The sequence below is a fragment of the Ursus americanus genome, chromosome 30 (assembly GCF_024610735.1).
Source record: "Ursus americanus isolate L20-20 chromosome 30, mUrsAme1.1.p, whole genome shotgun sequence".
Classification (NCBI taxonomy): domain Eukaryota; kingdom Metazoa; phylum Chordata; class Mammalia; order Carnivora; family Ursidae; genus Ursus; species Ursus americanus.
In genome coordinates this window covers 5,211,519-5,229,151 of record NC_142156.1, presented here as the reverse complement: position 1 = coordinate 5,229,151, position 17,633 = coordinate 5,211,519, and the positions used below count along the sequence as shown (strand labels likewise).

At 49.6% G+C, this 17,633-nt stretch overlaps 2 protein-coding genes across 8 annotated transcripts in view; one reads left to right on the top strand and one right to left on the bottom strand.

Annotated features, from left to right (window-relative positions):
• ASCC2 (activating signal cointegrator 1 complex subunit 2) overlaps positions 1–3,057 on the top strand; it is a 39,281-nt gene extending 36,224 nt beyond the window's left edge. For all 7 annotated transcript variants that reach the window (XM_045791311.2, XM_045791310.2, XM_045791308.2 and 4 more), the window contains one exon: positions 115–3,057. In XM_045791311.2, the coding sequence (XP_045647267.1) occupies positions 115–286 (172 nt within the window). In that variant the 3' untranslated portion in view covers positions 287–3,057. The remainder of the gene's footprint in view (positions 1–114) is intronic.
• A 12,472-nt stretch (positions 3,058–15,529) lies between these two features.
• On the bottom strand, positions 15,530–17,555 carry UQCR10 (ubiquinol-cytochrome c reductase, complex III subunit X). Its single transcript, XM_045791545.1, has 2 exons — positions 17,367–17,555; positions 15,530–15,795 (listed from the first exon to the last, which is right to left on the bottom strand). The coding sequence occupies exons 1-2, from the start codon at positions 17,514–17,516 to the stop codon at positions 15,751–15,753; spliced, it is 195 nt and encodes a 64-aa protein (XP_045647501.1). The 5' UTR covers positions 17,517–17,555; the 3' UTR covers positions 15,530–15,750.
• Between the last annotated feature and the right edge of the window lie 78 nt (positions 17,556–17,633).

Here is a 17,633-nt window from a genome sequence, read left to right as displayed (position 1 = left end):
CTCCCACTGGAAGTGGGGACTGGGGTGTCCTGGCCCAAGCTGTCCTCTCCCAGGGACCTCTGAGAAATGCAGTGGGCTCTTCCCATCCCCTGGGCTGGGTTGTTCTTCCCTCAGGTACCGGCATGACAGCTCGACGGCAGTGGCCGGCAGCCCCCGGGGCCATGGGCAGAGCCGTGAGACAACCCAGGAACGCAGGAAGAAGGAAGCCAGCAAGGCAACACGAGCCAACCACAACCGGAGAACCATGGCTGACCGCAAAAGAAGCAAGGGCATGATTCCATCCTGAGGCCACCATGTCAGGGCCAGCCGGGAGGCAGCAGCACCAGACCTGCCAGGCCGAGTTACCATAGCCTTGGGTCCCCTCACCAGTTGGCCTCCTGCCAGGGCCAAGTTCAACTCCACCCCTCAACAGCCTCAGCTTCGCAGCCCCTGAGAAGGCCGCCTCGTCGTCCACCAGCCAGCCGTGAGCGCCTTCTTGCAGACACACAGTGCCTTAGCCCACAGGGGAGGAACCCCTGGGGCCAGCGAGCAGGCGACAGGGATGGGGACAGAGAGCCCCAAGGCAAGCCCCAAAACCTCATGCAGTAAGACGCCACTTCTCTTGGTGGTTTCCTGCCTAGATGGCAGGAAACCTGTAAATTCAAAAACTAAAACAGAAAAGGCCTGCAAATAAAAGTTTTTGACCCTTTCAAGCAATGATCCATGATGTGCCCCTGGCCTGCTCCCCCTATATCCCCTTATCCAGTGACGGCCACCATCAGGAGAGCAAGAGAGCAGAATGGTCACCTGCTCTACTCCTCAGCCTTTCCTGCTTGCCTCTCATTTTAACGCCTCTTGATGTTGCCCGGCTTTGCTGTGTGGCCCTGAGCACATTACTCCCTCCTCTGAACCTGTAGTCCCTGCTTATGGAAGGAAGAGATGAGGGTGTGAGACCCTCTGGTCCTTTCCATGTGCTCGATCAGTCCCTACAACCTCCACCGTCGGAGGTGGGGAGAATTTCCAGCCCCACGGTGTAGATGAGACACTGAGAGCTGAAGCTGCCTGCCCAGACAACAGGCAGGGAGTGGGAGAACAAGGATTAGACCCTCGGTCTGACCCCTGGCCTTGATAGTGTCATAGACCCCCGTAGGTGGTGTCATCACCATCTCATAGCTGACCCAAGGACATCTGTCTAATAGCAGAGCCAATACCAGAGCTTGGTGCCTCCTGGTGGTGTGCACAGTCCGTCAGTTCCTCCAGAGTCAAGGGGTCGGAGACCAGAAGACACCAGTGAAGGTGTCCCTGCCAAGCCCTGTTGAAGGACTTGGGCCCAGTTCCTCAAACCACCCCTCCCCGGGCGCGGCCGGTCAGTTCACGGTGTGGCAGCAGCTGCCAGGCAGCCCGATGCCTGGGCCCCCCTGAATGTTGCCGATCATCAGAGGATCGACCGTGGGGTCTTTGCTGCCCTATCCTCCCCGGCCTGGCCCCTGCCCAGCCGGACCTTGACAAATCACCCTGGATGCTTGTGTAATTTCTTTGCACGTGGTTAGGATGAGTGTCTGGAGCAGCGAGGCAGACAGGCCCTTGACGAATTGGTTTTGTTAGGTCAGCCGCACAAGTGAAAATCAATAGCGATTCCTCTGAGTCGCGCCATTCCCTTGGCGCATTTGAGATGCCGAGCAGATAAGGGAGCGGTGCCTTCCCCTCGAGCCGCTGAATTAGCGGAGATCAGGCTCGGGGTCAGCCACTCTGACAGGCAGCGGGAAGCCTGTGTTTCCTCCTAGACGCATTTGCCAGGGACCGTACAGGCGAGGGTCATTTCTTTTCTCTCTCCCTGAGCTCCTCAGACCCAGCTCTTGGCCCTGGAGCAAGGCGAGGTGAGTTGGGGGCGCTCTGGGCTTTACCTACCTTACCTGTTACTGTTCACACAGCCCCTCTCGCCTTCCTTTTGTCATACATACCTCCTGACCGCTGGGAGGGGTGTTCAGGCCTCCCCTAGGCATCCCGGTTTTAAGAATTAGAGAAGACAAGCGATTTTTCAAACTTTCCAGAATGTACTGCCAGGTCAAACTTGATCTCCCTTGAAGAACTATATTCTTCCTCGTTTCAGATCTTGAGGGCATCCCTTCAGGGATGCTTTGCAAACACCTCACTCAGGAGTCATCCAGAGCAGTGCTGGTAGGCACATCCCTTCACCGCTCAGGGCCTCAGTTTTCCCATCTGCAAAGTGGGTATGTTGGGCCAGGTGAGTTGTTTTCACTTGGTGCCAATTAAATCCTCCGAGGAGGCCCCAAGGTTTAAGATGGCCAATGGCAGAAGTGTTACAAGTGAAGTGGGGTGGGAGCCCCAAACCCTGCTCCCTTGATCACTGGGCCCACCACCCCACCACTGCTCCTAACAGGAATCTCTAAGTGCCTTCTCTGCACCCTGTTAGAGAACACGACTATCACAGGCATTTCCCAGGAAGCTCTTACGACCCAGTGCCTCCAAGAGAATCTAGGACTTTGAGTGCCATGGTTTCTAGCTCACGGGTGGCAATGATGGCAGATGTGTTAGTCTGAACAGTGTTTCTGCGCCTCTGTGAGGAGGGGAGGGGCAGAGCCTGTCATTGATAAAAAGGGACCCGGGAGCCCAGGGAGGCAAGTTAGCAGCAGAGCCTGGATGCAGGTCCTTTCTTAGCTCCAGGTGCAGTCTGGAAACGTAGGCGATTAGCAGGAAACTGCCTGTCCCTCTCACACCGGGAACTTGGGCTAAATAATGCAGGGAGGGAGACCACCAAAACCACAAACAAAAGTAAACCCACCAAAAATGCAGGGGGTGCTTGTGGAGCCCCCGTCTCTAAAATGATGTCAATGAACACTTGGTAGCAACGTGAGAAACTAAATATTGAAGAGTCAGTTTGTTGTTGTGTTGTCTTTTTAAGAGAATAAACTGGATGGTAATGCTCCATGATTGTGAAAATACTTATGAAAAATTTGCATACAGACCAAGTCTGGAAAGGAATGTGCAAAACGAAAATGACAGTAAGACCTTGATATTTGTAATGAGAATAAAAGTGCTTACCGAGTACTTACCGTGGCCATAGTTTCTGCTGGGCTCTTTCCTTGCGTTATCTTGTCTAACTCTCACCAGGTAGATACAGATGAGAAAACCAAGGTCGGAGAGGGTAGGGGACCTGTCTGAGGTTACACATTTACCACGTGACCAAGGAGGGCTTCGGTGGCAGGATTGCCTCCTAGAGCCCACGCTCTTAACCCCTACACCACGTGCCATTCCTTTCTTTCCCCCGCATTCGCATCCTTGTCACTACTGTTCTTAAAGAAAGGAGAAAATGGAAGTCAAATCGCTATAGAAGAGGAGGATGGGAAATCCCCGCTCATCAGACAGGTTGATGGGCCCCCACTTGTATGTATCACATACCCGTGGATACTGTCCCACAGATCTCAGATGCCCTGTTTTTTGTTTCACTTTGTTTCCAGATTCGTTTGTCCTTTCCTCTCTGTGTCCAGTCTGCCGTGAAGCCCACTGAATGATTCTTCATTTTTATGTCCAGTCTCTGTCTAGGGAAAGCAGAGAAAAAGCCAGGGGTAGAGCTCTCAGCCGAGATGGGCACAGCAGAGCCTAAGGAGCGCGGAGGCCTGGGAGGGGGCCAAAGGGTCCAGGGTGGGTATGGAAGAAGGCTGGGAAGGAAGATGGGAGCCCCAGAATTAGGACCACAGGCCAGGCCATGGCCCAGACCTTTGTCGAGAGCAGCAGCTCCCAGGATTTACTGCCTGCCCTCAGGACTTGGGGCATGGACGGTCAGCCTGGTTGGGAGGACCAAGGGAGGAGAGGCTAAATGCATCCACTCAGCAAACGTTTACCAAGATCGCAGCGTGAGAAAGACTGGACCCCCGCCCTCACGGTGTTCACATTCCAAGGTGGGAACTGGATGTTAAGACATTTTGGGAAAGTGATTTAGTCACAGCTGTACTAAGCCCTAATAATAAAGAATGAAGAAATGAACAGACACGGTGAACAGAAGGAAACCAAGAGCAAAGAGACTTTGCAGAAGCAGAGGGTAGTGAGGGTGCTTGGGTGGCTCAGTTGGTTATGCGTCTGCCTTTGGCTCGGGTCAGGGTCCTGGGATTGAGCCCCAAGTGAGTAAGGCTCTCTGCTCGGCGGGAGCCTGCTTCTTCCTCTCCCTCTGCCCTTCCCTCTCCCCCACTAGCTCGCTCGCACTCTCTCAAATAAATAAAATCTTTTAAAAAAAAAGAAGCAGCAGCAAAGGATAGTGGTCACAGTGTCAGGCAGCAGCTGGGAGGTCAACCAGGCTAAGTCAGTGAGGCTCACTGGGGCTCTGCCCCACTTTGCCAGGAAGTGATGGGGACACATGGAAAGAATGGAAGGTGAGGAAGAGACGGCAGGAGAGTGGGCCCCTCTTCGAAGGAACTTGGCATCAGGAGGTAGAGGGAGCTCAGAGGTGAGGAGGGAGAATTGGAACCCAGACCATGTTGATGGGATGCCTAGAAGGAGCCGGAGAGGCACCTGGGCTCTAGAAGTTCCGCTTGGGGGAAGGCTAGTCCCCAGCAGGAGCTTCCCAGGTCAGCCTGGTGTCTGGTCTTAGCTAGATCTCTGAGTGCTGGGGCAGGAGGAAGGGACCTTGACTACGGCTGGCCAGTCCTAGGCTGGTGTTGCAATTCTACAGCCCGAAGCGAGGTAACCAATGCAATCTAAAGGTTAGTATCTCCAGCACCCCCCGGGGGGGCGGTATGTGTGTCTTAAAATGAGAATCAAATTCTGACTTCACATCACACTGGAAATTCTCTCCCAACAATCGATAATCATCAAGAGAATTTTACACAGCTGGCAGACCTCAGAGAGCCTTAAAGGGCATTTTGTCCAGAGTTTCTCAACCTATTTAGCCCCCCAACCCTCCCCCCAATCTCAGACGCTGGGAGTCCAGCTACCCCCACGTCCCCTGGGTGGGGGGGGAGTTTCGCCCTGCTTAAGAATTCGCTGGGCTTCCGTGGCGCTCTCCCAGCCATGGAGGTTATATCATCGAGCTTTACTTGCTGTGGTCTGAATTACAAAAACAACAGGCACTTAATTCTAGTTTCCCAAGTATGAAATTATGACATTGAATATACTCTTTCTGGCTGCACGAGCCCACCCTCAGCACTCTGACAGGTCCCATAAGTGCTCTGCCATCCCAAGGGGGTAATTATGGTTTTCTTCTTCTTAAAGTGGTTTTCACAGAACAGCCAGGCAGAAAGGGGGCCCTTCAGTGGGTTGCCTGCCCATTTAGGAATTTTACGTGCAGAGCTTACACGCAGGCTCCCGCCCCCATCTCCCATCCTGTGGTCGAACCTGCTTACTCCGTTCTTTCATGTGCACATTTGCAGGCCTCAAGAGCCCATTCTTTTTATTGTAGTTTTGTTCATAAAGGGTGGTGAAAAGAGCAGTGGTCTGGGGGGTCAGGAGGCTAGGGTCTAGGCCCTTAGATTTCAACAAGCTATGTAACGTTGGGTCGGTTCCTTGGCCTCTCTGGGCCTCAGTTTCTTCTTATAGAAAATGGGGGTGATCATCGTCTCACCTCTCTTGCCTCATGGGCGGGGATAATTGTGAGGCTCAGCTGAGATCATGCTGGGTGGGGGCAAAGGGCACTCTGAAAGTGGTGAATCGTGTTCAAAGGGGAGAGAAGAAAACTGATGGGAGTTTTCTGGCTACTCTGCATTTAGGGCAGTTTCCACGTCTCTCTTTTTATCACCCTGCCAGAAACTTCTTTGCACGAATCACCCATTCTCAACGGGCACATTTCCAATGGAATGCCGGGGTTGCAGGGCCAGGAAAAGTTTGAGAGCTGCCTCTGTCTGGATTTTTGCTGACAGTTCTCCCCAGAAGGACAGAATCAGGGAATGGCCTGGATCCAAAGCTATTTGGCTCCATGAGCAAGTTCTGTCGTGAAACAGCCTCCCCTCTAGACCCCTGCCTCTAGGGGAGCCCGGGAGCTGTCACACTGGGACCCCTCTGGCTGGTGAGACAGTTGCCCCTTTCCTCTGACAGACCTACCAGATGCCACATGACAGACCCAATGGGCAGAACGCAGCCCCAGGTCCAGCTGGCCTGTATCACAGCAAAGGGGCAACAGCCCCGCTCTGTGACCCGCCTCAGGGGTGTGCGCGGCCTGTCACAGCCGGAAAATCAGTCTCCCCCACTCAGGAGAGGGCTACACAGAAAGGCATGGGCTCCTCCCCCAGAGTATTAACTCAGAATAACATGCAATGGCCATGCCAGACCTTTTCCTTGGGGATCGGGGTCCTCTGAATGGCCAGCGGCCTATTTGGCTTTCGCCATTTAGAGCAGGGGCTGAGCTCTGGGGCTGGAACCAAGCTGGCAAGCTCTGTGACTCTGAGCGAGGTGGCCTCATTTCTCTGAGCCGCAGTTGTCTCTACATTGAGATGGTGGCAGGATGGCTGGGGTAAGGTGGGGAGTGCTGGCAGGCTAGTGAACTCCCAGGGCCCCGCTCAGGAAGAAGGGTGGCAGGTGCCTCCCACCAGGGCCGCAGTCAGATTTCCGTGCACCCCACCTCTCAGCCTCTCAGCATGGCTGCCGTGACTCCTGTACAGCAGTCCTCCCAGAAACCTCTGGGCTCAGGATGAGCTGGGCAAACAAGAGCTGGCAAGAGAAAAGGATGGGCATGATCCAGCCGGGTAAGTGTGTGGCGGGTGCCCTGGGAGCAAGGGGGGGTACCCTGCTCAGCTTTGTGGGACAGGAAATCACTGAAGCCTTGAAACAAAGCCAGGTGATAAGTGTGATTACATAAGCCTCATTTAGAGGTTCGGCCTCTTGCTCATGGCTGAGCACTGGCTGACTCAAGACTCGAACCCAGGTTCGCCAGCCTCCAAAGTCCATACTTTCAGCCTCCTGGCTTTCCTGCCTCCCTACAGCTTGACACTTACTCCATACATGGTTGGCTCAGCATGGAAAAGAGGACCTATCACCTCCTTTGTTCTAAACACCCTACTTCTATTAATACAACGTATAATCAAGTCATTCCATCGACAGAGATGAGACCAGGAAGTTGGGCAGGATGTATTTTCCAAATCTCCCCTTTGCCATAGTTTTCCCTGCCTGCTAGTGGAAGGAAGGGCTGCTCCTTAGAGGGTCCAATTTGAAGGAGGTGTTTCATTAGGAAAGATTAGTGAGCCAAGGAGATAAGACATCACACAGACTTGCAGCCCCGGGGCAGGAAGCAGCCTCTCTGTTGGAGGCCTGTACAGGAGCGAGACAGAAGTGTGCTCAGACATCTGGAAAGGAGGAAGATAGACGAAAGCAGAGAGGAGTCCGTTACATGGTTAAAGGCGTGGGGAAGAGATAAGGACCGCCAGAAGAAGGCACAAGTCGGCTGGAGTTTAAAAACAGTGTCAGAGACACTGAAAACGAGATTATCACAGGACACACAGGGGAGCACGAGAAAGTGATCAGGCCTTAGACGGATAGAAAGGCTGTCAGGTGGGGCGCCTGGGTAGCGCAGTCGTTAAGCGTCTGCCTTTGGCTCAGGGCGTGATCCCGGCGTTCTGGGATCGAGCCCCACATCGGGCTCCTCCACTGGGAGCCTGCTTCTTCCTCTCCCACTCCCCCTGCTTGTGTCCCCTCTCTCGCTGGCTGTCTCTGTCTAATAAAGAAATAAATAAATCTTAAAAAAAAAAAAAAAAGAAAGGCTCTCAGGAACACGGTTTCAAAACAGCTGGGACAAGGGGTGGGGCAGATGTTTCAGCTGAACAGTCATCCCCAAAGCTCTCGGCCCATATTTTGTGGATCAAATATGCTAATTAGGCAGTGTTCCCTGAAGACTGTGCAGGGGGCCCCCCCTTAATGTACTCACAGTAGCAACGTAACGAAACCACCACTGGTAGGCGTGTGCTAAGAACGTTATAAGCATTACTTCACCCTGTGAGGTATTCCTGTCATTCTCCCATTTTCCACAGGAGGAAACTGAGGCTCATGGAGGGAAAGCAACCTACCCAAGGTCACCTGGCCAGAGAGTAGCAGAGCTAGAATTCAAAACCAGGCATGTGCTCTTTCCATGACCCATGCCTAGACACCAGACGGGAGAGCAGAGAGACCCACGGCAAGGACCATATTTGGGATGTTTGTAAAGTGAGATTTGAGGTAGTGTGGATCTTGATGGAATTTGAACTTGATCTTAGTAGTGGGGAGCCATTGAAGGTATTTGAGCAAGGGAGTTGACCTGGCAGTCTTATGAAGGTGCAATGGAGAAGAAGTGTCCAGAGCAGCCGAGGAAGTTTTCTGTGCGGGAGTTTTGAAGGGAGGATAGGCCGGGAGCAGCAGGAAGGCAGTCAGTACCCCTGTACTCACAGACTGTCGCCTAAGTGGCTCCCAGCTGATGCTTTCTCTACATTCCATCATTGCCTTGTCCTTGATGCCGGCTGGAGTCTGCCCTTGGCATTCAGTCTATGTATAAATCCAAGCATATCAGGCCAAGGCCCCAGTGAAGAGAGAGAAATGATTTTTACACAGCGCGGAGCTGTGGATATGAGCATAGCCTCTGGGGCCAACCGTCCTGTGTTTGAACCTCCACTCTACTTTCTCTAGCTGTGTTACCCTGGGCAAGATACTTAACCTCTCTGAACCTCATTTTCCACCTGTAAAATGGGGTAGAGAGCAGTGTCCACCTGGGGTTAAGGATCTAGTGACACAAGTTATGTTAATGGTACCAGGCCCAAGCCTGGCCCTGCGCGAGTGCCTAGAGAAGGCAGGTGTGTGCGTGTGTGTGTGTGTGTGTGTGAGAGAGAGAGAGAGAGAGAGAGAGAGAGAGAGATCCTCTGCGTGGGCTAGTGTCTGCCCCTGTTACAGTGTTCATCCTTCGCTCACACTGAAGCGACTGCCATAACCTCCACTCTGCCTGCGGAATTTGTATTCCCTCCAACTTTGCACATTGCTCAGACATTTTAAATTCATTGATTTCTGTCCTTTCCTTGCAAGGCTTCAAATTCATTTGTAGGACAGTCCTTGCTCCTTGTTATTGGAAGAGCCGGCTGAGTTACGGGATGGAATCTATTTCTTTTTAATAACTCACATTGCCTCCCCCCTCTTACGACAAAAGCGGTAACACACTTCTCAGTGGGGTTCACATCAGTAAGCAAAGAGAAAGAACACTTCCACCATCCGGAAAGAACTGCCGTTAGGATTTTAGCTCTTATCCTTCCGACGTTGTTTTAGAAAAAAGGACTATACATAAGCATGTTCTTTTTTTCTTTTCTTTTTTTACATACGCGTTTTCCACGAAAATGGGATCACACGGCACATGCTGTTCTCCCCGTTTTCTCGGCTAGTTGGACACTGCGAACATGTCTCCCTTTCGCATCCGCACCCTCTTCCGTGGCTTAGCGGAATTCTCTTGTGATACTGTGCTTCGGTCAACCCGCGCGTGTTGTTTGTTTCTCCTTATTTGCTATTAAACTGCGGTGAACAACCTCCTGGCTAAATATTTGTCCACGTCCATGATTATTTTCTCAGGGTAAATTCTTAGAATGGCTGAGTCAAGTTTTCTGACTGTCGAATGGGCCCTTCTGCCAGCTGGATTTGAGAGGGATCATTTCCTGCATCTTTGCTCACGCTGGGTATTAGAAGTTTTTACAATCTTCACCAGTTTAATAAGGAAAAGGCTATCTAGCTATTTTTATTTTGCAAATCTCTTCTTGCAGAGCCTCGAGGAGTAGATGCAGGTATAAAATGGATCTGAGAGGGTGGGGGGATGGGCAAAATGGGTGAAGAGGAGGGGGAGACACCGGCTTCCAGGTCTGGAATGAGTAAATCATGGGAATAAAAGGTGCAGCATAAGGAACATAGTCAATGGTATTATAATAGCATTGTATGGTGACAGATGGTAGCCACACTCGTGGTGAGCACAGCATCATGTATAAGCTTGTCGAATCACGGTGTTGTACACCTGAAACTAATATAACACTGCGTGTCAGCTACAGTCAAACAACAAAAGTAATTAAAAAAAATTAAATGGGGACCCCTGGGTGACTCAGTCGGTTAAGCGTCTGCCTTCCGCTCGGGTCATGATCCTAGGGCTCTGGGATCGAGCCCCTCATTGGGCTCCCTGCTCGGCGGGGAGCCTGCTTCTCCCTCTCCTGCTCCCCCTGCTTGTGCTCTCTCTCTCTCTCTCTGTCGAATAAATAAATAAAATCTTTTAAAAAAATTAAATGGACTTGAGAAATAAACCTCCTGCCCACTAACCCCCAACCCAGAGTCTGCTTCCTGGGGAACCCAGCCTGTGATAGGCAGCATCCTTGTGTCTACTGGGGAAAAGCCTAGAATGTTCCAAGGGCTGGACCGTTCTTCTTTGAGCTGCCAGGACAACTTGGACTCCACCCAGAGCTGAAAAGTTTTGAACCTTGGCAGGCAGCCCTAGAGTGCCAGCCTGGATAGCCCCTGGCTGGGTTAATTAAGCAGTCAGCTGGGTGAGGATTTACCGCACAGTAATCCTTACTCCCCTTGACACCCCTCCAAGATGACAACATCTCCAGAAATAACAAGAATCATAGCTGCCATTGCGCAATATCATGGTGGCTATTTCACAGATGAGGGAAGTGGCTCAGGGACAGTAAGTAACTTGCCTAAATTTACAGAGCCGGTGAGTGGTGGGGCTTGAATTCTAATCCAGGACTGTCCATTCTAAAATCAGTGCTCTTTACACCTCACTAGAGTTATGCAGTGGGAATAATAAAACGACCTCTGGGATCATTGTTCAAATAAAGCGACATATAAACTGCAAAGCACTTAGTACAATGCCTGGCTCATGGTAACTGCTTGATAAATGTAAGCTGTTCATCAGAAACCCTCCAGAGGCTTACCTTTCTTTCTAGAATGGAATCCAAACTCTTTTAGCATGACCTACAAGACCACACAGTATCTGACCCTATCTATTACTGCCTCACTTCCTTCAGTTCTGCGACTAAACCAAACTCACACCCACCTCAGGGCCTTTGCACTTGGCTGTTCTTGTTTCCTGAAATACTCTTGATCTTTACCTAGCTGAGATTTCCATTCGAATCTCTACTCAAATGCCATCTCCACAGAGAAATATTCCCTGACTACCCACCTGAGTATCGCACGCTGCTCTCTAAACCTGAGTCACCCCCTATATGTTACCCAGTTTTACTTTATTCATAGCCCTGAACATGAGCCGAAGTTCTTATTTAATTTCTCGTCTACCATCTGTCTCCCCTACTAGAATGCAAGCTGCAAGAGGGTAGGGATCTTCCTTATTCTCTGCTATGTACCCAGGGTCTAGACCAGGAGCAGGCAAAGTAGGCACTTGGTAAAGATGTATTGGTTGACTGACAGACTGACTGACTGAACAAATATTTTATCAGTTTGGAGAGATTTTTGAAAACAAGAGAGAAGCGAGGAGAATAGGACATTAGGTCAAATACACTTAGCCAACAGCGTGGTCCTGCTTGCTCAGAGCAGAGCTATACTGGATGCCAACTTCCCAGAAAAGGATTTCAGAGGCCTCCCGTAACTTGCTTTTTGAGGTACCCAAGCATTTACTTTTCCTGACACCTGTGTGAGGGGGGCAGGTGCGGAGTCCTTGGGGCTTTCTAACTGCAAAGGCTGTCCCAGCTCTTGACTCCAGGAAATATCTCAGGCTGAGCTTGGGAAGGAAACTTTTTCCAGTAATGGACAGCTTCTTGGTGCCAGTCTGAGGAGGGTGCTAATCCTCATTTCCCCCACCTGCGAGGCACACCCCCCCCCCCAGGGAGCTCTGGGGAGGCCCAGCCCCCAGTTGGCAGTGCCAGGCAAGGACGAATCCTCATTGGGAGCTCAGGAAGGGGAACCCTGGGCCTCCGAGCAGCTGGGTTCTAGGCCTGGAGCCAGAGCTGGGGGCTCACGTTTTAGATTTCTCTGTGTTCACACTCTCTCTGGGCGGCTCCCTTTTAATTTATTCCTCCCCGAATATAAGAATAATACATGCTCGATGCAGAAAACTTAGACATCAGAGAGAAATAACAACAGAAAATGACTCGCCTAGAGTTAACCACTATTAACAATTTGCTGTGAGCATTTCCAATTTTTTCCTCACACGTTTTCCAAAAAATTGCATCGTGTATGAATTTGTGGCTTGTTTTTTTCACTTAGCTTTATATTTTGACTGTTTTATGTAAGCATTCTTAACCATTTTCTTTCTTTCTTCTCTTTTTCTTTCCTTCCTTCCTTCCTTCTTTCTTTTCTTTCTTTCTTCTTTCTTTCTTTCTTTCTTTCTTTCTTTCTTTCTTTCTTTCTTTCTTTCTTTTCTTTTCTTTTCTTTTCTTTTCTTTCTCTTTTTTAAATTTATTTATGAAGCGCCTGGGTGGCTCAGTCGGTTGAGTGTCTGCCTTCAATCAGCTCAGGGCGTGATCCCACAGTCCTGGGATCGAGCCCCACATCAGGCTCCCAGCTCGGCAGGGAGCCTGCTTCTCCCTCTCCCACTCCCCCTGCCTGTGCACACACTCTCTCTCTGTCAAATACATAAATAAAATCTTTAACAAAATAAAAGATTTATTTATTTTAGAGAGAGAATGAGTGTGCACACAAGCAGGGGGAGGGGCAGAAGGAGAGGAAGAGAATCTCAAGCAGCCTCCAACTCCCCGCTGAGTGCGGAGCCTGATGCAGGGCTCGATCTTACCACCCTGAGTTCATGACCTGAGCAGAAATCCGGAGTTGGCTGCTTCACTGACTGAGCCACCCAGGTGCCCCTTACTTGCTTTTTCATAAAATATCTTTTATTAGAATATCAATATCTGCTTGTTGTAAGAGAAAAAGACAATATCTGTGGCACAAAGTGGAAGTTCTTTGGAATCCCACCCCTCAGAGATAATGGCCATGAAAAGTTCAGTGCCCATCCTTCAGTATTCTGTGTGCACACAAATCGATGTCTATCGATTTACATACACGGGATCAAATTAAACACAAATTTTGCAGCTTGATTTTTTTCCATTTCATCTTTCTTTACCCCTCCCTACACAGAGTCACCTCAGTCTTCTTAATGTCCACATAGATGTCTGTGCTAGTATAATCTACCTCTTTAGTTCGCCACTTCCTTATTGAAGGTAATTTTCTTCTTTTTATTTTTTATTTGAGAGAGAGAGCGCATGAACAGGGGGGAGGGGGCAGAGGGAGAATCAGACTGTCCAGTGAGCAGGGAGCCCGCTGTGGGGGCTTGATCCCAGGACGCTGAAAGTATAATGGTGGTTGCTAGGGGTTGGGGAAGGCGAGATTGGAGAGCTATTCAATGGTACGGTTTGTTTTACAAGATGGGGATGGATAGTGGTGATGGCAGCACCCAATATGAGTATATTTAATACCACTGAAGTGTACACGTTTTGTTATGTGTATATTTTTTTTTTTTTTTGAGACCGAGAGAGAGAGAGAGAGAGAGAGAGAGAGAGCGCGCACAGGCACGAGGAGGGGCAGAGGAGGAGCAGAGTGAGAGAGAGAGAGAATCCCAAGCAGGTTCCATGCTGAGCACAGAGCCAGTTCTGGGGCTCAATCCCACAACCCTGAGATCACGACCCAGGCCAACATCAAGTGTCGGACGCTTAACTGAGCGAGCCACCCAGGCACCCCTGTGATGTGTATTTTAATACATGCACACAAAGTATTTTTGGAAGGAATAAACATTTAAAATAGATCATACTAACATATTCTGTAAAACCATTGCTGCAGTGGCCATGGGTGGACTTCCCTGCTTCCCAGTTACTCACCTTTTTCCTGTTAATTTGGAAGACTGCTTCATGTATTAGTGAGCTTGGTACTTTGCCATATTTCTTGGGTATTGTCTTCTAGTTAAAACAAGGTTTTAAATGACTGCATTTTCACCCCAGTAGTAACTCCTATTTTGGATATCCTATTTTTATTTTTCCCATTATAAAAAACACATGGCGGACATCTCTTGTGGACATTTTTAAGGAAAATTTGCCAGAAGTGGGATTTCTTGGGTCAAAGGTATGCACATTAAAGATTTTAATACATAGGTACTAAATATCCTTCAGGAAAATGGTGCACACATGCTTTCCTATAGTACATGGTCCCATAAGATCTTTTTTCTAATTTAAATTATTTTAATTCAGTTAATTAACATATAATGTATTATTGGTTTCAGAGGTACAGGTCTGTGATTCCTCAGTCGTATAGAATACCCACTGCTCATTATATCACATGCCCTGCTTAATGTCCATGTATCTTTGATATAGAATGGCATTTACAGTATCTCCTGTGGGAGCTCTAGCCTCATGTTTGCCACCACAAGCCTAGCAGCACCTAGCACAGTGCCTCACAGTGGTCAGCCTAACGTTTGTTGAATGAATGACTGGACCATTTTCCTTGAACCCCTCTTCCTCACATTCCCGCTGCTCCATAGACTCTGGCATAATCTTCTGGTTCTCCAGGTCCTTAAACATCCCCCCATGTGTCTCTGCCAGCAGTTATGTCCATGTGCCAGGGTCTGTGACTGTGTTAACTGCATTTAACAACTCCTTTAATACAAAGAACCCACACAGAAGGCGCTCCCATTATCCCCATATAAAAGACCAGGAAATTGAAGCTCAGAGAGGTCAAGTGCCTTGCCCTTGGTTCACACAGCTAGAACTGGTAGAGAGGATTCAAACCCACCAAGCAAGCACAACAATAAACTAAACTCTGGCAGGATGCTCAGAGTTCTGGTCCAACTTCATCATCAGAACATGGGCTGCGGCCCAGAGACGTATGCCAACTTGTCCAAAGACACTCAGCAAATTAAGGGCAGAATGGAGATGGGACTCTGGGGCAGAGTTCTTTCCCCCAGCTGAATTCAGGGCTTCCCTATGATTAAGCCAGTCAGCTCTCTTCTGTATGATTTAAAAATGGAATTATTGGGGCGCCTGGGTGGCGCAGTCGTTAAGCGTCTGCCTTTGGCTCAGGGCGTGATCCCAGCGTTCCGGGATCGAGCCCCACATCGGGCTCCTCCGCTGGGAGCCTGCTTCTTCCTCTCCCACTCCCCCTGCTTGTGTTCCCTCTCTCGCTGGCTGTCTCTCTGTCACGTAAATAAATAAAATCTTTAAAAAAAAAAATGGAATTATTGGGGCTCCTGGCTGACTCAGTCTGTAAAGCATGCGACTTTCTTTTTAATCTTTTTTTTTTAAGTTTTTTTTTTATTTGTGGGGCTCAGACTCAACCCTGAGACCAAGAATCACATGTTCTACTAACTGAGCCAGCCAGGCACCCTATGCATGCAACTCTCGATAGCTCGGGGCCGTGAGTTTGCGCCCCACGTTGGAGGCAGAGCTTACGCTGGGGGGAAAAACAAGACTGGAATTATTGATTTAGAAGCAAAAGTTGAAAGTAACACCTCCAATTACAGCTCATGCTTTGTAAACCAGAGTTCTCTGAAAGTTAATGGGGAACCCAAAATAATGGAATCCGCCCTTCAGATTTAAGAAGAGGGCTCTGAAGTGGTCTTACCCGACAAGTGTGGGTCAGGCAGCGTTAACAAAGCACTGGATGCAGAAGCCACGTCTCAAGGATAATTTACATTTATTTGCTGATGACTCTGACTAAACAGACTTCAAACACAGCCGAAGTTAGAGAGTCTGTCAGGTGAAGCCGCTTCTTGCCAACAGCTAAAGGTGGTCGATGAAGAGTCATCTGAGCATCACCTTCAGGCTGAGGCCCTGGTTCTGGGCAAACGGCTGGCAGGCGGGCCTGGTCCTTTCGGCACGGGTAGGGCTCTCCGAGGAACTATTCCTTATTCTCATACTTGTGCTTGATGTGTTTCCACAGCTTCTGCATTTTCAATACAAGAACCACAAACTTTTAGCTCTGTCTCCCACATTTTGCAGCTACTCCCACTGCTCTGGTCTCTAAAACATGTACCATGTCTGGAAAGCTGGGGTGGGCAAACTGGAAGCAACACTAGGCTTGATGCGCATTCCTAACACTTGTAAACTGCTTTGATGTTATCGATCGCCATGTAAAGATAAGTGGGAAAGGATGATCTTTCTTTTACAGGAAACTGAGGTAGAGAGACTGAGGTAATTACTCAAAAGTACACAATCATTAAGGAACAGAGCCTCGAAGAGGTCTTATTCTTCAACTTCCAGGTATTACTCAAGAGGTCCTAAATGCACAGCCCCAAATACTTCACACTGAATCATTTTTTAATTTCCTTAAACCTATGATCCTTGGGTCAGGAACTAGTTGGATTCTCATTCCTTTTTTTTTTTTTTTTAAGATTTTAAGTAATCTCTACACCCAACATGGGGCTTGAAATTAAACCCTGAGACCGGGTGCTTGTGCGCGCTACCAACTCAGCCAGACAGGTGCCCTTGATTCTCATCCCTAAAAGCACAGACTGGTAAATTGACAACGTACTTAAATGCCTTTCCCGAACATTGGGACAGAAAGAGGTCCTGGCCACAGGCAGTACAGCATTAGTGCACAGGGTCTGCCTGGGCTGTAGGGACAGACAACTTCAAAGTAAAAACACAAGTGAATGGTGTAAACAGGGTGATCTGCAGGAGACCTCCTCTAGTATGAGCCACGATGTAATGATGGACATTACATGGTGTGCAGCTAGCACCACGTTGGCACACAGCGAGTCTAAAAGGTGTGGTTATCCCCTATCTTCCGCTTTCACTTTCTCCTAAGGAATGTAACAAATGTTATCTTTTGAGGGCACCACCTACCAGGTACTGTGGCACCTTGCCTGTATCTCATTATAAATCCTCACGCTAACTGCCTACTGTAGTTACTATCATCTCGACATCACAGATAAAAGTGAAGCTCAGAGAGGTTAAGAAGCTTGCCCAACTGAATGCCACAGTTATCAAGTGACAAGGCCCAGAATCCCCATCCAGGGCTCCCTGATTTTATATTCCCGTCTCCTAACCATTATTACTACCACAACGCCTGCGTGGGAAGCCTGGGAAAGTGAAGAGTGCTATCTGAACAGACCAACCACAGTATCTAAGGAGATGCCCTTGTCACGACCCTTGCCCGTTCAAATCTGCCCTTGAAACTCTCAGAGGAGACTGTGGGTCCGGGTTCCAGACTCGCCACTGACTTCCTGATGGTGCAGCAAAGTCCTTTGCTCTCACTAGGCTTTAGTTTTTGCTCCTGCAAATGGACAAGAAGGTATGTGGGGTGTGGATATCAATACTTACAACCCCCACAAAGTGGGATCATTTAATGTTTTGGGATTCACGTCCGGCGGAGAGGACATAGGGCAGTTGACCGACAGAAGATGCCCAGGGTTTTCCCCCCTCTTAGTAAAGGCAGGCTGAGTCCCACCCCATCTCCACTCCCACTGTCACCCCTCAGGCAAGCTCAAGGTCAGGGATGGCCCAGTCCCTCACCCCCTGGTTGATGTGTTCGTAGATCGCGTCCGCGCCTTGATCGAAGGCGCGCTCGAAGAACAAAGCGCCTACGGCGATGGTGAGGGCGAATGTGGAGGTCCTGCGGAACAGCAGGGAGTACAACCTCGCAGTAAGCGTCGGGGCCGCCATGTTTCTCCGCTGTCAAGCACGCGCCTGCGCCGCAGCCGATCGTGCGCTCCAAATGCCCTCGGCGTGCAACGCTTTATGGGATTTGTAGTTTTTCTGAAGCTCAGTGCTAATCTTTTT

Bases quoted from the DNA above. Each gene is read 5' to 3' on its own strand.
- UQCR10 (XM_045791545.1), bottom strand. From the start codon at position 17,516: ATGGCGGCCCCGACGCTTACTGCGAGGTTGTACTCCCTGCTGTTCCGC. The intron at 15,796-17,366 runs GTGAGGGACTGG...TTGAAAATGCAG, and splicing joins ACGAACACATCAACCAGGGG to AAGCTGTGGAAACACATCAA.